The sequence below is a fragment of the Rana temporaria genome, chromosome 11, assembly GCF_905171775.1.
Source record: "Rana temporaria chromosome 11, aRanTem1.1, whole genome shotgun sequence".
Lineage (NCBI taxonomy): Eukaryota > Metazoa > Chordata > Amphibia > Anura > Ranidae > Rana > Rana temporaria.
The window spans coordinates 112,357,921-112,380,822 of record NC_053499.1 but is presented as its reverse complement, the minus strand read 5'-3'; the positions used below and the strand labels follow the sequence as shown (position 1 = coordinate 112,380,822).

Genomic DNA, 22,902 nt, shown 5'->3' with positions numbered 1-22,902 from the left:
TTTTATACGTTTAATGCAATCTGGAGCATCTATTATCTTTTACATATCGGGTATATCTACTCATGATTTATGTCCGCCATTGGATGAGAGTTACTGCCTAAGGATCGGATTTGTTTGGGCTGTTCTTTGGAGTGAGAATCTTGATTACATGCACATAGTGATCCTCTGTCATAGGGGATCATGGCAAGCTGGTAAGAAGTAATTTATGCTGCTTGGTGGAGGATTCATCACGTTTTTGGACATGTTCGTTATCAGCGTATGGACTTTTTCTGCACTGAGCACTTGTGTTCATTGTTTGGCGTTCACTAACATCAATCATTTATGGACTGCATTTTTTAGCGATTTTCTTTGAATCACATTTATTGGTTATAACTAGGGGTGCACCGAAATGGAAATCTCAGAAACGAAACCAAAACCCCCCAAAAAATCAAACCGAAAATGACCTTTCTTCTTCTTTTTTTTTTTTCATTTCAATTTTTTTGAATAGGCACAGTGGCTGCGTTTGATGGGCACAGTGGCTGCGTTTGATGGGCACAGTGGCTGCGTTTGATGGGCACAGTGGCTGCGTTTGATGGGCACAGTGGCTGCCTTTGATGGGCACAGTGGCTGCCTTTGATGGGCACAGTGGCTGCCTTTGATGGGCACAGTGGCTGCCTTTGATGGGCACAGTGGCTGCCTTTGATGGGCACAGTGGCTGCCTTTGATGGGCACAGTGGTGATGTGTGTTGGCACAGTGGCTGCATGTGATGGCACAGTGAGGCTGCAATTAATGTTTTTTTTTTGATAGTCAGAGAAGGCAAGCATGGCTCAATAACGCACACAAAAGTAAAAAAAAAAAAAAATAACGTTTGTGTGTTATTGAGCCATGCTTGCCTTCTCTGACTACCGAGAAAACCATCAATTTCAGCCTCACTGTGACACTGAAAAAATGGCAGATAACATTTTTTTTTTTTTTATCTGCCATTTTTTCATTAAGAAAGTGCTGGTCAGTCACCTCAGTCAGATATATTGGTGCATCCCTAGTTATAACCATATTATTTTGGTTTGTCATGAGACCATTGCTACAGTGGTAATTGATGTATTTGTTAACTGTTACAAGTTACTCATTAGTTTATTACTAGCCTGTTTTGGGGGTATACTCATTTTTTGGTGATTGAATTCTTCAAATTAATATCTATACCACATGGTTAGGGGGTCAGTGCGATTTTTATTTTTATTTTCATGCTTTTTTTTGTACCAATTGTTTACATGTTAGTCGCAGCTCCCAATTGAAGAGTTGCTACTTGGCTTTGCAGCTTTTCTTTTCTTTTTTCTAGTACTTTTAGTGCAGTTTTTCAACTTTTCCAAAGCACTGATTACCCTATTTTTGGCTGATATATCTGTGCATCCCTACTGGAAACTCTCCCTTATCGGGTGTAAACACAGAGTTTTTTTCTGTGTCTTCCTTCAATCAGGTCTTGACTGAACTTATTCTTTCTCACTCCTCACCCCCTTACATGCCACATTTGGCATGTAATTTTTTTTTTGGGGGGGGAGTTGGGGCTTCGGTAGGAGTGGGTCTTCCTGTCCCACTTCCTACTTTCACCTAGGGACCACCTAGGCGACTCCTCCTCTGCCCCTAGGCGCCCCCTCCCTCTAGGCCATGATCTGGGACACGCCTGTCAAATTGGGGGGGGGGGGGCGCTCGCGCATATGCAGTGTGTGCCCAGTTCTGAACCTGAAACCTGTCACGGCAGGGTGCCCACAGTGAGAATGGAGGCACCAAAGACAGGAGTGGGGAGAGGAGTGACACTCTGTACGGCCCCATCGCTGGACTGTGGAACAGGTAAGTGTCTGTTTATTAAAGGTCAGCAGCTATATTTTTTGTAGTTCCTAGTAAATGGCTGGAACTCCGCTTTAAGCACTCAAAAAGAACAGTTTCAGCCTTGTACATTCTTTTAAAGAACTCTTGCTTTACTCTCCCTTGCAAAAACTTTAAATCGCATGCCAAATCGGCAAGTCTTGCCAGCAATAGCATCGTCTTTGCCGCACCGATTACCAAAAGTAGTTTCTGTACTACCTTTGGCAACTTCGGGTGCGATTTTCAATAGACATCTGTACATGAACCCACATAGATTTCTCCTGAAATCGCCCCCGAAGTCGGACTGAACTCGCACCATTTCAATCCCGCAGCAGTGTGAACCTAGGCTCAGGGGCATATCTCTGATTAAGCCCCCACTAAAGCACCCTGTTCTACCCTGTGCTTTCAACTTGGTTCTCTCTGCTCTGCAGAAGTCTCCCTTTTGAACCCATCAGACATATTCCTTTAGGTGACCTCTCCTGGAAATGAGTCCTTTTGGTTGCTTTCTGTCAGACATGTCGGAGTTGGCGGTTCTCTTGTAACAAACTGTTCCTCTTTACAAAGACAAGGTAGTCTTGCGTTCAAGACCATCCTTTATTCTCAAGATGGTAGTAATATTCCACCCCAGTGAGGGCAGAGTCCTACCATCCTTTATGCCCTGTTTCTATACACCCAAAGAAAATCTTTCTTCATTGCATGGACTGATTCAGAGCCAATAGTCTACCTGAAAGCTACAGCTTAAATCAGATGGATTCCTTATTTCCTTTTCTCTCAATTTAGTCTGACTTTGCCAAGGGATGTCCTGCTTCCAAGTCCACTATCACAGGATAGATAAGAAGTCCGATCATTAGAGCCTACACCCTTATAGACAAATATCCTGCTATTCTATGGTGGCAGTTTCCTGGGCATTTTATCACCAAGCCTCTGTAGCTCAGCTTTTTAAGGCCACCACCCAGTCCTCTACTCAAAGTAATTCCAGACGGATGTCCACTCTTCTGCAGATTCATCTTTTGGTTCCAAGGTTATTGCATAGGCACTCTGAAGTTGGGTCTTTTTTATCCTTATTGTTGGGCCTAGTGGCACAGCTCTGTTTGCCTAGTTGTTTGCCCATCCTTCTCATTATTTTTGCTCGGGGCTATCCCAAAGTCTATGAATACTCCAGTCTGTCTTGTTCTGTGCGAATTCTGTGGAATTTTGACTTGCCTGTATATTCTAACCTTGGAGTACAGTACACAGGTCTCCCTCCCTTTATTTCAATGGTTTCTCTAAATTGTTTGCTTCAAAACAAGTTACACGGAGTGGGCATTTCTTCAAACGCTTGCCAGTGTCCAATTACCATAAGGTGCGAGTCTATTACTCAGGGTCTTTGAATACTTTGCCTGTGTCCTATGTACCGTATGGCAAGTCAAAATTCCTTTTTTCTCTGACTAATTTGAATCTCCTATTTTATTTTTTAGGGAATGCTAATTAACTTATTTTTCATTTGAGGTTTAAGTCGGTCTTATTTAAAAAAAATATATATTCTTGGTTATGTGTGGAAGTTCAGGCAAAACCTACCGTAACTAAAGCTAATCCTGCTACATTCTAAACCTAATCTATGTAACCTTTGTAAAGCAAAAATCGCTTTACTTGGCTGTTTTGCAGCCGCTCCGTTCAGGTCCCAGCATAGGCAGCGGCTTCAGTGTGAATGCAGGTGCAGGAGAGGCAGCCGACAACGGAAGCCCCATAGTAAGTCTATGGGTGACGTCACTTCCCAGCTATTTCACAGCTGTTGTTGGTCTTCTCCTGCACACAGCTTCTCCCGCTGGAAACTGGACCAGATCGGCTGCAGAATCGTTTGACAACGATTTTTTACATTACATGGTTATATAGATTAGGTTTGGCAGAGAGCAGGTTTGGAGTTTTAGTATTTGCCTGAACTTTATGTTCAGTTGGAGATATTTCTCTTCACTTCTTGTAGTAACAAATCACAATTTTGGATCTAGGACGAATATATAAGACAGGTGTTCCTAGTGTGAACATTAATGGCAATAAAAACAGACAAGGATGTTAGCCTCTCATTACAAATCTGGAAAAAACAGATGGGCTTTGGTTAGACTTAAAGTGTTTTTTGGGCTGAAATTGTAATTTTTACATAAAAATATCACTTTACTACACATTCTTCTTGTATTCTAATAGTTATTCTGTATATAAATGTCCACTTAGGATTTTTGCAGCAGCGTTTTGTGATGAATTCCAAGCAGACCGCGGCCATCTCCTGTATGAGCATCTGAAGCCGGATAGTCTCTCTTCCTTTATTCCGTGCACGCTGGCTACCATGCAAGCACATGCCAGTCTTGCGCATGTGCATCACAAGCAGTAGAGGTGGGGTTTTCATAGCAACGGCTATGCAAATAACGCAATGCTAGGACTCTGCGAAGCCTATTGCCTCCTGGGATTGACACACACATCCCAGGAGACGATGCAAAGCCAGAATTGACATGTGGGGCCGCAGCCATGAATGAGGACATGCAAAAATAAATTGTCAACAATAAAGTAAGTGATCCCCACAAAAAAATAAACGTTCTAGACACATTAGTGCATGATGGTGAGTACAAAATGTGGGTGGAACTCTGCTTTAAATTGATAATTATGCAAAGGTGTTGTACTGTTTCCTTACTTTTTATTTAATTTTTTTCAGTGACCACGATGAAGAAGTGGCTAGTTTGGCAACTGCTATAGGCAGCTTTGGTGGTAAAGGTCAGAGTCCAAGGTTGCTTGTAAAGGAGTGGAAAAGCAGCATATCTCCAAATTCATCACCAAAGTCTTGCATGAAATCTGTTAAGGATAACAAGTAAGTTTCAGTTGAAATCAAATACTCCTTTTGCTGCTGGCCCAATTTTTTTTTACTTGCATACATGTCGAACTGTGACTGTTTTTTGCCTGAAGATTACATATAACCCCCCAAAACATAATACTATTTCTTAAAGAAAAGCACCTGAAGAATAAAATAATGGGAGATGCATTTTTTTTTTGTGTTGCACGGCTGTTAATGAAACCTATATATAAGGACATTACCAGGAAAAGGGAACTTGTCTGCAATCAGGGAGAAGGGCAAGGACCAGTCTTGTAAGCTTTCCCTCTCTTTATCTTTTCAGAAATGTGTGTTTAGTTACCCCAAAGGTGCAGAACCTGGCAATAAATTAACATAATATAGTGCAGCACTGTAAATCCACCTAAAAGGATCCCCTTGAAGACCAAGCCTTTTCTGGCACTTTTTATTAACAAGTTTAAATCCGATTTACGTTACGCCTCCGCAACTTAGACGGGTAAGTGCAGTATTCTCAAAGCACTTGCTCCGTAAGTTGCGGCAGCGTAGCATAAATCGGCCGGCGTAAGCCCGCCTAATTCAAATGTGGGACAGGGGGGGCGTGTTTTATGTTAATGCTATGTGACCCGACGTGATTGGCGTTTTTCACGAACGGCGCATGCGCCGTCCGTGGAAATCTCCCAGAAATCTCCCAGTGTGCATTGCTCCTAATACGCCGCAAGGACGTATTGGTTTTGACGTGAACATAAATTACGCCCAGCCCTATTCACGGACGAGTTACGCAAACGACGTAAAATTTTCAAATTTCACACGCCCCTAGCGGCCAGCGTAAATATGCAGTTACGATCCGACGGCGTAAGAGACTTGCGCCTGTCGGATCTAAGGGAAATCTATGCGTAACTGATTCTAAGAATCGGGCGCATAGATACGACGGCACAACTCAGAGATACGACGGCGTATCTGGAGATCCGAGTAGTCTCCCCAGTCTGGCAATCGAGCGTGAGCAGGCCTTAGCCATGCGCTTGGCCGGCCACAACATACCCCGTTTTGCTCCAGGGGTGGCCGGTGAGCTAATACTAGGGGGCTCGCATATGACCGTCCATACTGCTTGGACGTGGGTCTGTCAGGAACGCGCCATCAGTCCTGGCAGGGACAGGTAAGTACTTTTCCTCCTGTCTTGGCAGAATGAATCAGCTGGGCTTTCCTGGCGGGGGGGGGGGGGGGTCGATTAGGGGGTCTTTTGTCCTTCCTTTTCTCTCCCCCTCCCCATGCATGGGCCTTCTGTTACACTGACCGGGGTGTACCCTTTTTTTTCCGGTGTCCTGGCTGGGGGCTGCGTGGGTGTTTGAATCCGCTCTCTGTGTGTGTGTGGGGGGGGGGGGAGCTTCCACTCGGGGGTCACTGCATTTTCTGCCTTCTCGTCGGCCTCCTTTTTCATTTGAAACTGCGCAATTTTCTTGTAGCTGCGCTGCTGTTATTGTAAAAACGGCTGGTGGCCATTTTCTTGGAGCTCTGTAGTCCCTGAGGCTGTCACAGAGCTGGTCAGCATGGCGTCAGAAGTTAGCATTTCTTCCCCAGACATTCTGGTGGTAGCAATCGGTGCCCCTGCAGTTCCTGTGGACACTTTGTCGGCGGTCCTGGAATCATTTGTTGCCAGGGTGGAAGCTGTGTGTGGGCGCAAGGAGGGTAAAAAAACCGCCCCTCCCCCCACCTTCTTCTAGGGTTGGCTCTGACTCAGACCCGGGCCTGGCTGTGACCCCAGGGCCCTGATTCTGAGGTATCAAAGAATGCGGGCCGGGACCATTCGGACAGTGAGGGTGACTCCATGTCCGGGTCAGCGCAGGACAAGGCACTTGTTGGAGCACTTATCACTGCAGTGCGGGACACTCTTCAGCTGGAGGATGCGGCTGGTGCATCTGCTGAGGTGTGGGTCCCACAAGCCGACCCGCACTGCTAAGGTGTTTCCTTATGTGACTTATTTTGATAAGTTCATAGACAAGGAATGGGAGAGACTGCAGAGGACCTTTTCGGTCCGCATGGCGGTGCATTACCCTTTTTGAGAGGAGCCTGCTGAAAAAATGGGCTTCTCCCCCCGGTCGTGGACCCCCCGGTGTCTAGGTTAAACAAAGTAACCACGATTCCGGTAGAGGGGACCCCTGCATTTAGGGCCCTGCAGATAGGAGGTCTGAGGCAGTGGGTTGGTCTATGTTCGCCATGCTGGGATCAGCATTGCGGCCCATTTTGGCCATGGTCCTAGTGTCGCAGACATTGACTGAGTGAGCAAAGTTATTGCAGCAGGAATTGGAGGAGCATCATGCTCCCCTGGGCTGCACGGAACTAGCTGACCAGTTAGTGCATGGCCTCAAATATGTCTGCGATGCAGCCCTGGATGCAGCTCCTTTGATCTCCAAAGCCTTGTTTTCCGCGGTTGTTTTGCAGCGCTAGATCTGGCTAAATTTCCAAGAACGCCCTGATGGATTTGCCCTTCTGGGGAGGGAGGCTATTTGGAGCCTCACTGGATGACATCATTAAGGATGTCACGGGAGGTAAGGGCATGCTCCTGCCTCAGTCCAGAAAGGGTAAGGAGCCCCGACCCTCATTTTCCGCGCAGAAGCGGCATTTCCGTCAATCGGGGCCCGCAGGTAGGCGTTCCCATGCCTACAAGGAGCCAGCTGAGGGACAGAAGCGTCCCTGGGTTCGCAGGCCAAACAAGCCTGCGAACAAATCTGCTACTGCTTGAAGGTTTGCCCCCACTCGACCTTTGAGTAGGGGGACGTCTTTTCAAGTTTGCAGCTCGGTGGACCTCCCTGCTTTCCGACCAGTGGGTTTGCAAAGTGGTTTCATCAGGGTACAAGATAGTTTCTCTCTTGTTCACCGAACAGATTCTTTCCCTCAAACCTTCCTCTTCTTCCGGCTCGTCGGGATGCCCTAAGAGGGGCAGTACAGGACTTGCTGAAGTGCGGTGTGATCATACCTGTGCCGCTGCAGGAAAGGTTTTTAGGGTTTTTATTCTAATCTGTTTGTGGTCCCGAAGAAGGACGGAGTCAGTCCAATCCTGAACCTCAAGGCTCTGAATACCTTTGTAAAGGTTCGGAAGTTCAGGATGGAATCAGTTCGCTCTGTGGTCGCAGCACTCCATCCGTGGGATTTTCTGACGTCCTTGGACATCGAGGATGCGTACTTGCATGTCCCCGTCTTTGTCAGGCATCAGAGGTGCCTGCGTTTTGCAGTGGGGGAAGACCACTATCAATTTGTGGCTCTCCCCTTTGGCCTGGCGTCAGCGCCAAGAGTTTTCACCAAGGGGCTTGCCCCGATTCTGGCCTTGCTGAGACAGTGAAGAATCGCCATTGTAAGCTACTTGGACGATCTACTTCTGAGAGCTGCTTCAAGCATAGAATTGGGATCCTGCATAGGATGCATTAAGGTACAAACCCTTTTAACTCTTGTGCTTAAAACAATTATATGCTCTATTGTCCTTAAAAAAAAAAAAAAAAAATTCAGTTCTGCATTTCAAAAATTGTGCTGAAAATCGGTCTCTTCAATCCTCACTTTTAAATAAAAATCCCCTACTGCTCACTTTAACCTTCAATATTTGATCACATCTCCACCCAAAGTGTGCTCTCACCTTTTATATAAACTGCTGATAAAACCTTTTCCACACGAAGGTGGGAAAACTGGGGAAATGCCTTTCCACTTTTTGTGGAAATTTGGAAATCTTGTATACCTAATGCTTGGGTGTAAGATTTCTCATTTCCAATCTACTGTTCCCTTGGGAACCTTCACTTGCCCCTCCCTGGTGATTTGGACAAAATGGTCATAGCCCCTCTTTTGCTGCAGAGTAGTTCCAAAATGTTATTCAGTCTTTTTTTCCAGGGTTTCAGATTTAAAGGGGGGCATCCTCAGAATTTTGGACCTCAAAGCTCTGACTCATTTAGACTCTCAGGTTTCATATGAAGTACACCAGGGCAGTCATAGCTTTCCTTCACTTCGTTTTCTGGCCTCTGTGGATGTCAAAGATGCATATCTGCACATGCCCATCTTTCCGACACGTCATTGTTGCTTATGGACTGTTGCGGGGCCCCTCAACTATTAGTTTGTGGCCCTGCTCTTTGGGTATTCACCAAGGTGTTGGTCCTATTTTAGGCTCTTTTGTACTCTCTGGTCATCCAGATCTTTCTAACTATAAAGGCAAGGACATTTCTGTCTTTGTGGTTTAGAGACCCAGAAACTGGCTCTGATATCAGGCAAGTACTTTCTTTCCATGTTCTGAAAGATCCTGACAATAGATGCCTGCTTGTTGCACTGGGGTGGAGTCCATGCAGGGGACTTTGGCATTAACAAGCTTTCAACTTTCAATCAACATCTTGCACACTCGAGCAATTGAATTGTCTTCTTAAGATTGTGCTGATCTCTTGGTGGGTCACCTGATTTGGATCCAATCTGACAATTCAACAGTCATTTCTTATTCAATTATAAGGGTCTGTGGTCACATACAGTGGATCCGGAAACTATTCACATCGCTTCACCCCCGTTTTTTTTTTTTTTTTTTTTTTTTTTTTTATATATTACAGCCTTATTCCAAAATTGATTAAATTCATTATTTTTCTACCAACAATACCCCCATAATGACAGGGAGTTGACCAAGAGCCCGGTGGTCGTTCTGACAGAGCTCCAGCATTTCTCTGTGGAGAGAGGAGAACCTTCCAGAAGAACCATCTCTACAGCAATCCACCAATCAGGCCTGCATGATAGTGGCCAGACAGAAGCCACTATTGGGTAAAAGGCACATGACAGCCCACCTGGAGTTTGCCAAAAGACACCTGAAGGACTCTCAAACCATGACATACAAAATTCTCTGGTCTGATGAAACGATGATTGCCTGAATGGCAAGCATCGTGTCTGGAGGAATCTAGGCACCGCTTTTCACCTGGCCGATACCACCTCTACAGTGAAGTATGGTGGTGGCAGCATCATGCTGTGGGGATATTTTTCAGGGGCCAGAACTGGGAGACTAGTCAGGATCGAGGGAAAGATGAATGTACAGAGACATCCTGAAGAGCTTTCAATACTTTGCGGATGCACAGCATTTCCAGTTTTTCTTGGCCATGGCTGATTTGACACATTCATGCCCTTTCTGCCTTGTACATTTCCAGCATGTGAACGATCCTCCATGTTTCAGCCTCTTCTGATGCAAGCTATGGATATAAAGTTAGGAGAGCAATTTGAGCTGTATGCAAGTGCTCGTTTTTGCGTGCTGTTACCTGTCCCCACAGTTGGACTGCTTTTGGACACCTAAGTTTATAATTTCTCTCAGTGGACCAAAGAGAACAGGATTCATGTATTTATCGTAAAATCCCTTTCTCCATTGTGGGACACAGGTCCCACACCTCTTTTGTTTGTTAATTGCTCTTGGTAATGCTTTGCTATGAATATGAAGCATTCTGATAATGAAGGGTGGTGGTCGGATAGGGGGATTGTGCCCATTGGGTCTGGTCTACAGTTTTTTGTAAAAAAGTAGTTTCCTTCAATGAACTCTGAGGGTAGGCATACAAAAACTAATGTTTTATGATGAAGACAGAGAAGGTGGTGGGATTATGGTGGTGCGAAGTTAAATAAATTCTAAGCATAACAAGTACATTTTAATAATTTATTAAAATATCATGAGAAAATATAGATCACATAAAACATATATAATATTCCAAACATAGTATTTCAGGGTCGCTGGAGGTCCCAATAAGGATAGATTGCTAGTCAAATAGGATGGTGTCACCCAATATATTTTGCCTAATAATGGCTTCCTCAGGGGTTAACTAAGACCAGTAATGGGTAGCCAGCTCTAACAAAAATAGAAAACATAGCATGCAAGTCAAAAATACATACAATATTATATGCTTAAAACAAGTTTTTTTTTGCTTTCTGAAAGAGGACGGTTGTTGACCTTCCACCCCGGATGGGGGAAAAGCTTGATCCTGCCAGTGATGGAAACACCAGTGGATCCCGCACCCAAAGTGGGTGTGGGGCCCTAATCCGAGATATTAAAGCTGTGTAGGGGCAAAGGCTTGGCCGTAGGAGGAGAGGAGGAGACCCAGCTGTAGGGAACACACAACACCTAATGAGTATTGTGTTCCAAAAATTGTTAATCAGGTATACATTTTAGAAAGACCCACACTTACTATGTTTGATAATTTATGGACACCTACGGAGTCAGCCAAAAAATCTAGGTCTAGCAGTTCACACGCAAGAATGGTGTATGGCTAATCATCCAGCTTTGCAAATATAGAAAAAAACACACAGAGAAAAGATAAGAAAAGAAAAGTATTCAAATACTGTTAATGTATTATTAGGTATGCTGAAAATAACAGATTATACCATATAGTTTCATTGTGCCATTAATTTGTTATCAAGAAAAAAAAGAGAGGAGAGGGAATAGTGAGTATATGCTATACTCAAACTAAAATAGCAGAAGTCAATAGACACATATGGTAAAGATGGAGAATAAGTTATAAATATAACCAAGAAGAAGAGCTGACGGCGCTAGGGTAAATAGGCAGTGACATAGTATGGATACCTGTGCGTAGGACAAGTTTGGAGAGGCTGTCCCCATGTCTCAGTGCAGCAGGGGAGATGGAAAAAACCGGCTCCTTAAATCCTCTCTGCATGCCCGAGCGTCTGACGTCATCGGGCGTGCGCGGACACAATGGGATGTTTGTGCGCCAGTGCAGAGCGGGTCTGCAAAGCCTACAATTCCCAGGGTGCTTAGCGGTAACAATGCGTCAAATGACGCAGATCGTTGACGGCAAGAAGCGCCGCCAATCAGAGCACCAAAAATGTGTCGTGGCTCGGAAATAGAGAGCCGTGACAGGAGGAAGGGGAGAGGACACATAGGGGCAGTCACAGGATGGAAAACTAGCAACAGTAATGTGCAGGAACAGCAAACGGGCGTTCAAAGCTGAAGCCCTTGGGTGTCCATACGGCGGAGCAGAAGCACCCCTAATGGTCACAGCATAAAATGCAGGGAAAGATAGATAAAACATCTTAGACTGGAGTCCTAACAGACTGGTTGGAAAAGTGACTACTGCAATATATAAGGGCACATAAACCCTAAAATTATGCAGAGGATGGAGAGTAGATCATCGCCTCATATTACATCCAGCATACTAAGCACATTTAATGTATGCGCGTCATTTTTTTCTTTCTCTCAGTACATACCGTTATATTGTCTTTTTGTTCAGGGCTTCCGGGTTCTGATGACTGCGGGACTGGGCGTTCCTATCCTTGGATTACATGATTGACGGCTTGTGAAACAGTTCCCGTCGCACAACGCGCTTCACCAGATTTCCGGAAATAGCCGAGCTGCGAGTCGGCACTATACCGCGCCTGCGCCCGCCGTGTAGAGCTGACTGCGCAGGCGCCGTATAGTGCCGACTCGCAGCTTGGCTATTTCCGGAAATCTGGTGACGCGCGTTGTGCGACAGGGGAACTGTTTCACAAGCCGTCAATCATGTAATCCAAGGATAGGAACACCCAGTCCCGCAGTCATTAGAACCCGGAAGCCCTGAACAAAATCAGAATATAACGGTATGCAAGGAGAGAGAAAAAAAAAAGACCTGCATACAGTAAATGTCCTTAGTATGCTGGCTCTAATGTTAGAAATTTGTTTTTAGGGTGAACCCCCACTTTAACAGTATTTGAATACTTTTTTTTTTTCCTTCTCTTTTTTTCTGTGTTTTTTTCTATATTTGCAAAGCTGGATGATTAGACATACTCCATCCTTGCGTGTGAACTGCCAGACCTGGATTTTTTTTGTCTGTCTCCGTAGGTGTCCATAAATTATCAAACATAGTAAGTGTGGGTCTTACTAAAATTTATACCTGATTAACAATTTTTGGAACACAATACTCATTAAATGTCGTGTGTTCCTTACAGCTGGGTCTCCTTTTCTCCTCCTACGGCCGAGCCTTTGCCCCTACACAGCTTTAATATCTCGGATTAGGGCCCCACACCCACTTTGGGTGCGGGATCTACTGGTGTTTCCATCACTGGCAGGATCAAGCTTTTTCCCCATCCGGGGTGGCAGGTCAACAACCGTCCTCTTTCAGAAAGCAAAAAAAACTTGTTTTAAACATATAATATTGTATGTATTTTTGACTTGCATGCTATGTTTTCTATTTTTGTTAGAGCTGGCTACCCATTACTGGTCTTAGTTAACCCCTGAGGAAGCCATTACTAGGCAAAATATATTGGGTGACACCATCCTATTTGACCAGCAATCTATCCTCATTGAGACCTCCAGCGACCCTGAAATACTATGTTTGTAATATTATATATGTTTTAAAAATTGTGTGTCATGTGATTTATATTTTCTCATGATATTTTAATAAATTATTAAAATGTACTTGTTATGCTTAGAATTTATTTATCTTGGCACTGCCATAATCCCACCACCTTCTCTGTCTTCATTTACTACTTTTTGGAATGAGGTGCGTTTTTGTATGTTTGAAACGATTTGGATCTCCCCTACCTTTTTGAATAATGTTTTATGATGTGTGCTTGAATTTACCATGCATACCTAAATTATAAAATTTACAATTTTTTTTTTTATGTTTTTCTTTCCAGGCTCTTGACACAAACCTCAAAAGCTTCAGTGCAAAAGGTAAATCCGGGGTTAATATATGTAAAACTATTTGTGTTCATATAATACAATTAAGAATAGAGTTTACAGTAAAATTATAAATGAACAAATATAACTAGTAGTGTAACAATAAATCAAAAACAATGTGTCAGTGTTTCCAAAATAAATAAAAATACTGTGGAGCACCAAACACAATAAATAATAAAGACCCCCTACTGGAAATTAAACACACAGTTCATCAATTCCACAAAAGTCAAAAAAGATGACCAGTTTTCAAAGTAAGCATTATTCATGCTACTGGTAAGTGACGCCACTCCACTGAATCCCCCAAAGATGTGATCTCACCTTACCGGTTAACTCTCACTACAAAGGTCAAAACGTATATGAATAATAAGGTTCACAGCTCTACTAGATGGAGTTAATAAAGGGCAACCTGGTCAGGCTGTAAATCCCCAATGATTCCTCTCACTGCCCCTTGGCTCGAATAGGCTCTGGATCTCAAGTTCTGTAAAACGAAAAACAATCCGTAGTACTCACTGATAGAATGCGAGAAAAAACGTGTCTTGAATACCAAGTGACCTGCTGCTGCTCTCACTTGTATACTACATCGCTGCCGCTGGATGTGAAAAACTACATTAACGTTAATATGCCCATCGGCGTGCCCCTTAACGTAAATGTGCCCATCAGCATGATCCTTAACGTAAATGTGCCCATTGACGTGCCCCTGATGCGCCATCTTGTGGTGGCCGTTGGCATTACAAGTAAAACAGCAATCCAGCAATTCTAATGTGTTTTTCACTTTGTTTTTACTGCAATCTCCTTCCCTCTAATTTAGAACCCCCAAACATTAAATAAATATATATATATATATGTGTGTGTATATATATATATATATATATATTTTGTGTGTGTGTGTGTGTGTGTATATGTGTGTATATATATATATGTGTGTGTGTGTGTGTGTGTGTGTGTGTGTGTGTGTGTGTGTGTATATATATATATATATATATATATATATATATATATATATATATATATATATATCTCCACATATATATATATATATATATATATATCTCCACTTCCCGCCCGGCCTATGGCCGATTTACGTCCGGGAAGTGGTTATGAAATCCTGACAGGACGTTCTAGAACGTCCTGCAGGATTTCATGCCGCGCGCGCCCGTGGGGGCGCGCATCGCGGCGATCGGTGATGCGGGGTGTCAGTCTGACACCCTGCATCTCCGATCTCGGTAAAGAGCCTCCGGCGGAGACTCTTTACCACGTGATCAGCCGTGTCCAACCACGGCTGATCACGATGTAAACAGGAAGAGCCGCCGATGGCTCTTCCTCACTCGCGTCTGACAGACGCGAGTAGAGGATAGCCGATCTGCGGCTCTCCTGACAGGGGGGGTTAGCGCTGATTGTTTATCAGCGCAGCCCCCCCTCGGATCGCCACACTGGACCACCAGGGATGCCCACCCTGGAGCACCAGGGTGGGCAAAAAAAAAAAAAAAAAAGTCTAAAAAAAAAAAAAAAAAAAAAAAAAACATAAAGAAAAAAGATGCCAGTCAGTGCCCACAAATGGGCACTGACTGGCAACAATCAGTGCTGCCACCCCAGTGTCCATCAGCGCCACCCCAGTGTCCATCAGCGCCACCCCAGTGTCCATCAGCGCCACCCCAGTGTCCATCAGCGCCACCCCAGTGTCCATCAGTGCCACCCCACAGTGCCCATCCATGCCCAGTGCCCACCTAGCAGTGCCCATCTGTGCCACCCATAAGTGCCCATCTGTGCCGCCCATGAGTGCCCATCTGTGCCGCCCATGAGTGCCCAGTGCCGCCTATGTGTGCCCATCAGTGCCGCCTACGTGTGCCCATCAGTGCCGCCTACGTGTGCCCATCAGTGCCGCCTACGTGTGCCCATCAGTGCCGCCTATGTGTGCCCATCAGTGCCGCCTATGTGTGCCCATCAGTGTCGCATACCAGCGCCGCCAATCAGTGCCACCTCATCTGTGCCCGTCAGTACTACCTCATCGATGTCCATCAGTGCCATCTCATCGGTGCCCATTAGTGCCGCCATATCAGTGCCCGTAATTGAAAGAGAAAACTTATTTACAAAAAAATTAACAGAAAAAAATAAAAACGTAATTTTTTTTCCAAATTTTCAGCCTTTTTTTAGTTGTTGCGCAAAAAAAAAAAATCGCAGAGGTGATCAAATACCACCAAAAGAAAGCTCTATTTGTGGGGAAAAAAGGACGCCAATTTTGTTTGGGTACAGTGTAGCATGACCGCGCAATTGCCATTCAAAGTGCGACAGTGCTGAAAGCTGAAAATTGGCTTGGGCGGGAAGCTGCGTAAGTACCTGGTATGGAAGTGGTTAAATATATATATATATATATATATATAAAGTCTGCCCAATTTTTTGTTATTTTGTGAAAGATAATGTTACGCCGAGTAAATTGATACCCAACATGTCACGCTTCAAAATTGTGTCCGCTCGTGGAATGGCGACAAACTTTTACCCTTTAAAATCTCCATAAGCGACGTTTAACATTTTTTTTTTTTTTCTGCTTGTGGACAGGAGAATACAAAGAAGCTCATTACAGACAGGGAGGGGCATACGTCCCACCTATTACAATGCCGTATGACAGGATATCTACTTTGTTCGCATGTTTCCATACAGATAGTCAGTTGTCCAACTACGCATCAGGCATGCAATTCACCATGGATCCATGGACCCGTGGGTCCGTCCCCCGCTCCTTTTTTTTAAGAGAAATAAGCTAGTGCAGCCTAAGAGAAAAGGTTTAGAAAGAATATTAGGGGGATGGCAGAGAGGCGCAGGGAAGATCCCTGCAAGGTGGGGGGAGAGAGAGAAAACAGGTGTAAGGGGGGGGGGGAAGGGGAGTCTGCGGACATGGACTTCCGTCATGTCTGATGAGGCGCATTGGCAGAAAGGGACACGCAGCATGTCAGAAGCAGTCGGGTCGATAAGGTCCGTCGGCGGTCGCTAGAGACCTCCTCTGAGGGCCTGACCCTCCTCCGAATACTTAAACATATTCCAGAGCTGCCAGGTCTTGGAGTATGTCTCGTTCCTATTTTGACTTGTGAGGACCAGGTCTTCCAGTCTGCTGATATCGTCCACTTTCCGCAGCCACATAGGGACCGTCGGGGGGTGCGGAGACTTCCAACATATTGGAATACACGCCTTGGCGGCGTCGAGAAGGTGGCGTATGACCGATTTCTTAGATACTCGCAAAGGTACATTGTTTGCGTGTAGTAGGAAGTACGCTGGGTCGTCGGGTATCTCCCTGTCGGTAAAGTTTTGCGAGATTTTCCGTACTTCATCCCAGTATGGTCGAAGAGCTGGGCATGTCCAAAAGACATGTAGCAGTGTGCCTCTATCTGTATGGCATCGCCAACAGAGGTCTGATGTTGTCGGGAAAATCTTGTGCAAGAGAGTCGGGGTCTTGTACCACCTCGTCATGATCTTATAGTTGGTTTCTTGCATCTTAGTGCAGATCGATGACTTGTGTGCAAACGTGAGGATGTGTTTTACCTGCCCGGAAGAGAATTTACAGTTCAGATCTCGCTCCCACTTAGCTAAACTTGGAATTTGGTAATCCGCTGATGGTGTGATCAGCATGGTGTGAATAAGGGATAGGGCATGCGGTAGCACGCCCGATTCTGAGCATAGCTCTTCAAAGTCCGTAAGGGGTCGGTCAGTTCGGGCGGGGGGAGTCAATGTTTTTAGAAAATGGCTGAGTTGATGCGCTCGCAAGAAATCTAGATGGAATCGGCCCGTTGGAGCCATTAGCTCTGAGGGAGATCTCCACCGGCCCGCCACACTAAAGTGAGAGGCCTGGAATAGGCCAGTATCTCTCAGCTCGGAGCATTTCGCGTCTCTCATGCCTGGTTCGAAGGAGGGGTTCCCCAGTATTGGGCGTAATGGTGAGATCCCCGACGAGAGGTGCGTTTGTGTCAGTAGTCTAGCGCATACTTTAATGGTGGTACCTATTACCGGGTGGTTTTTAGATGTTTTTTCTATTGCTGTGTGGCACCACGGCGCTCGGTCCAGAGGGGTCTCGCATTGCGATTGTTCCAGTCTAGGCCAAAGTTTAGTGTCCTTGTGTCTGCACCAATCTATAAGACGGTTCAGATGAGCAGCGTGATAGTAAGTTTTGATGTTTGGCATCGCCATCCCACCATAGGATTTAGGGAGGGAAAGGATTGTCTTGTGGATTCTAGGGCTCTTTCCGGCCCACAGGAACGTCGCAAATGCGGTTTGTGTTCGTTTGAAGAAGTCGACTGGTATTTGTATAGGTAGGGCTTGCAAGAGATACAGGAATTTTGGCAAGATGGTCATCTTAAGGATGCTGCACCTGCCAAACCAGGAGTGAAACCCCGAGGTCCACTGGGTCAGCAGAGTCTGGACGGACCTAAGTAAGGGTGGAAAATTCAGCTTATATACTTGGGAGAGCCTTGGAGGAATGCGCGTGCCCAAATATGTTAGGGCCACATCCGTCCATTTCAGGGGGAAGTTGTTTCTAAGACTGTCTAATTGTGATTTGGCTACTCCCACCCCCATCGCTTCAGATTTCGTGAAGTTGATCTTTAAGTTGGATAAACGACCATATCTATCAAATTCTTCCATTAAGGTGGGAACCGATACTACAGGTGATGTTAGCGAGAAGAGCATGTCATCAGCATATGCTGATATTTTGTGTTGCTCATCCCCCACCTCAACACCCCTGATGCCTGGGTTTAGTCTCACGTGCCGCAGGAAGGGCTCCAGGGACAAAGCAAACAAGAGGGGTGAGAGTGGGCAGCCCTGTCTGGTGCCGTTGTTAATTGGGAACGGCTCCGAGAGTGTACCATTTGCCCTGACTCTTGCTGTCGGGTTTGTGTATATCGCCGATATCCAGCTCATCATCTTTGGTCCTAGACCTATGTGTCTCAGGGTGGCAAACATGAATGGCCAGCTGACCCTATCAAATGCCTTCTCGGCGTCTGTGCCTATAAAGACACATGGGGTCTTTGATGACGTGGCTACTTGGATCAGATTCAACACTTTGACAGTATTGTCTCTGGCTTCCCTAGTCGGGACAAAGCCTACTTGGTCGAGGTGTATCAAGTCTGGTAAATGGCGCTGGAGTCTGGCTGCTACTATTTTAGTGAATAATTTAAGGTCAGCATTCAACAGTGATATCGGGCGGTAGCTACCGCACCGTCCCGGGTCCTTTCCGTCTTTATGGATCACAGCTATCTGTGCTTGTAATGTGGAGATATGCAGTTTCGTCCCTGTGCTCAGGTTGTTAAGGAGGGACACTAAGTGGGTCCCCAAGGAGGGAAGAAGGGTCTTGTAGTAGGCAGTAGTTAGTCCGTCAGGGCCCGGAGACTTACCGGGTTTGGTTGTGCTAAGTGCCGCTGTAAGTTCCTCGAGGGAGATCGGCTCCTCTTAGATTTCTCTCGACTCCGCGGTCAATGTCGGCATCTGTGAGGAGTTTATGTAGGTCTCTGTCAGGTCTGTGTCAGGGGGGCGGCGGTTAGGTTATATAGATTGTGGTAGAAGTCTCTGAATTCTTTGGAGATGTGTTGGGGTGTCGATATCTTCCGATTGTTGTGTGACATAATGTGCGGTATGTAGGAGGATTTGTTTTGCTCGCGAATAGTTTGGGCCAGCATCCGTCCGCATTTGTCGCCGGATTCGTAGACTTTACGTCTACATATTTGCAGAGCCGCTTTGGCTTTAAATTGCAATATGTCGGTGACTTGTCTGCGGGTGTTATCTAGTTCTATGCTTAGCTGTGTCGTCTGGGCCTGTTTGTGTTGTATTTCTAGTGTCTGAAGTTTACCTAGAAGAGCAGTTAATTGTTCGGACCTCGCTCTCTTTAGTCGAGCTCCGTGTTTGATGAGTATGCCCCTGACGACCGTCTTGTGGGCCTCCCACACCACTTCCAGAGGGCAGTCCCGGGTAGTATTCTCCTCGAAGTAATGCCCTAGTTCCTTAACCACTTCAGTCATAGTGTCATGATCTTGTAAGAGATTCGTTCAGCCGCCAAGGGTGTCTCTGGGCGGATTGCCCCTCTGTTAAAGCGTAAACCATCGTAATCGGGGCATGGTCGGACCATGTAATGGAACCTATCGTGGTGTCCTTAACGGCTGCTAGCTGTCTGAGGGATCAGGAAGTAATCAATCCTGGAGTAGGACTGATGGGGTCTGGAGAAGAAGGTATAATCCCTCTCTCCAGGGTGATGCAAACGCCACGTGTCTAGTAATCTGTTGGAGTGAAGTAGTGTCTGGATGTTTTTCCGCTGGGTTCCAGAGGTCGAGGAGAGTCCCGTAGAGGTGTCCTCGCTAGGTGACAGAGGAATGTTCAAGTCGCCCCCTAGTACCAGCTGACCCTCCATGAATTTAGTCAAGTGTTTTATATGTTTTGTCAGGAATGCATCTTGTCTGTCGTTTGGGGCGTAGATGTTCGCTAATGTAATTTTCGTCTCCCCTATCCTACCTTTCAGGAATAGGAACCGCCCCTCCTTGTCTAGCTTCACGTCACCGTGCGTCCAAGGCACCTTGGCAGATATCAGTATAGACACCCCTCTGGACTTGGTCAGTTCATAAGTTGAGTGATATACTGTGGGATAATATTTGTTTTTCAGCATCGGGTATTGGTCTCCCTTAAAATGCGTCTCCTGTAGCAGGACAACGTCCGCTCGCAGGCGGCGCATATCATTCAGTAGCATCCTCCTTTTCTCAGGGGTTTAACATTTTTTACAGGTTGCATGTTTTGAGTTACAGAGAAGGTCTAGGGCAAGAATTATAATTCTCGCTCTATCGATTGCGGTGATACCTCACATGTGTGGTTTGAAAACCGTTTTCATATGCAGGCGCTACTCACAAATGCGTTCGCTTGTGCGCGCAAGCTCGGCGGGTCGAGGCTCGTTTTCTGGCTCCTAACTTTTTTAGCTGGCTCCTAGATTCCAAACAAATTTGTCAAACCCTGCCTTAACGTTAATGTTCGGCGTGCTGATGGGCACATTTTTTGATAAGGTAGCACGCTGATGGGGACACCTGATGTATAGGGGCACTCTGATGGGGACACCATAGGCACCCCTGATGTGATGGAGACATTTGATGTAAAGGGGCACTCTGATGACGGCATATAATGTAAGGGGGCACTCTGGGACAACAAAATGTAAGGGGGCACACTGATGGGTGACACCACATGTAAGGGTGCCTTCTGATGAAGAAACCAGATGTAAGGGGCCACTCTGATGGGGATACATGATGTAAGGGAGCACACTGATGGGGACACCTGTTAAAGAGGGTACTCTGTCATTGGCAACTGATTCATGGGGGTAGTCTGATGGGGGTACCCAATATAATAAATTACTGTGGTAGGAGAACTTGATGTAAGGGGGAACACTATTGGGGACATTTACAGAGTGTGTGGAGGAAACAGTAAGATAAGCGCCAGAGAGCTTTTTTTTACTTACGGACCTCCTTGAATGTTAATTCACTACCCCTACCCTAGAGGATAGCTCCTGTAAAGTAGCCATTTTGGTCCCTATATCACATCTGTCAATTGTTTTTTTTCCACTGGCGGCCCTTTCCTAAAAAAAAGAAGCCTTTCCTCATACGTCACAATGACGAGGTTGTCTACGCCAAAACCATATTTCCTCACAAAGGTGGTTTCCGTATTTCACTTTTTTTTTTTAATCCAATTTATTTATTTATTTTCCAGTTTAATACATACATCTGCCTATTTGGCATCCATTTCACATATATTAAAGTACATTGTACAACATTATTACCTTCACATGATGTCCCTATGTGCTTCTCCCCCTTTTTTTTTTTTTAACACCCAACCCCCCCCCCCCCCCCTCCCTGTCCTCTGCTCTCTACATTGAGAATCTATCCGTCACCAGTTTTGGTGGTGCCACACTCTCGTCTCCTAACCAGGAGTGCCAGATCTCCTCAAATTTACCTAACAGGGAGTTGACGTACGCAATCCATTGCTTCCCTGTGGGGACCCCAGGGGCCATCCAGTAGCGTGCAATGAGCTTTCTTGCCAGGTACAACAACCTTGGTATCATGATGTACTTCCCTTTTGTATACTCTCCAGGGGTCAATGATCCCTAGCAAGTATACCTGCGGGTCCAGTGGAACTCGTACCTGCGCTGCTCTGTTTATCCCCTGTGATATTTCACCTTAATGAGGACATCGTTCTACCATCCTAATTTTTTGTTGATGCTTACCAGCAGGACATCACTCTACATTGTCTGGATGTAGTCAAAGCCATTAGAATATACCTCAAAGCTACTCCAAACTGACGGCTGTATTCCCTCTTTGTCCTGTCTTCACGACCTTGCAAGGGAGACCCTGCCTCAAAGTCCACCATTGCTCAATGGATGATGAATCTTATCACAAGAGCTTACGTTCACAAAGAAAAATCTTCCCCTGTACTTTTACGCACCCATTCCACCAGATCTGTGGGATATCCTTTTTGTGAACAGGTGCCCAAAACTGAACTGCATATTCCAGATGAGGTTTTACTAATGATTTGTACAGGGGCAAAATGATACAGTGAGGGAAAGAAGTATTTGTTCCCCCTGCCGATTTTGTACGTTTGCCCACTGACAAAAAAATGATCAGTACATAAGTTTAATGGTAGTTTTTTTTAACCGTGAGACAAAAATCCACAAAAACACATAAATAAATAGATTTACATTTTTAATGGGTGAAATAAGTATTTGACCCCTTCGCAAAACATGACTTAGTATTTGGTGGCAATCCTTGTTGGCAATCACAGAGGCCAGACATGGCCACCAGGTTTACACACTTCTCAGGAGGGATTTTGTCCCACTCCTTTTTGCAGATCCTGTCCAAGTCATTAAAGTGGTTGTAAACCCTTACAGACCACTTATACCTAAGCCTAGATTAAGGCTTACCTGTAGGTGCAACAAATATCTCCTAAACCTACACAGTTTAGGAGATATTTGCAAAAAAGACAGCACCGATGTCTACGGCGCATGCACGCCATAGACAATGGCGCAGGCGCACTGAGCGTGCCGTCAGTGTATGGGGTCATGCAGTTAGTGGCGGCTCCCACGCACATGCGCAGCTGTGACGTCATCACGGCTCCGGCCAGTCACCGCGCTGGAGCCACGATACCCGGAAGTCACTCCGGGAGACATGGTGGCGAAGGAGGAGGCAACGCGGTCGGCTGCAGGGGCTTCGATCTCAGGTAACTACTTCATAATACGCTATGCTAATCTCAGCTCATTACCTGTATAGAAGACATCTGGGAGCCAGAAATCTTGCTGATTTGATATGGGATCAAATTCTTTTTTCACTCATTACAATTTCAAATCGATTTATAACTTTTTTTAAATGTGTTTTTTTTTTTTTTTCTGGTTATTTTTGTTGTCTCGTTGTGTAAATAAACCTGCCATTACATTTATAGACAGATTGTTTCTTTGTCAGCAGGCAAACTTACAAAATCGGCAAGGGAGAAAATTATTTTTTCCCCTTGCTGTATCTTTCTCTCTGTCTCCCTCTCTTACTACAACAAAGGACCTTGCTTGCTTTGGAAACCGCAGCTTGGCATTGCATGCCATTTATT

The 22,902-nt window shown here is 45.4% G+C and overlaps 1 protein-coding gene across 1 annotated transcript in view; it reads left to right on the top strand.

The window, feature by feature from the left end:
- EDC4 (enhancer of mRNA decapping 4) overlaps nucleotides 1-22,902 on the top strand; it is a 223,359-nt gene that overhangs the window by 128,111 nt on the left and 72,346 nt on the right. Inside the window, exons 19-20 of the mRNA XM_040328833.1 lie at nucleotides 4,521-4,673; nucleotides 13,266-13,302. Coding sequence (XP_040184767.1) covers nucleotides 4,521-4,673; nucleotides 13,266-13,302 — 190 coding nt within the window. The remainder of the gene's footprint in view (nucleotides 1-4,520; nucleotides 4,674-13,265; nucleotides 13,303-22,902) is intronic.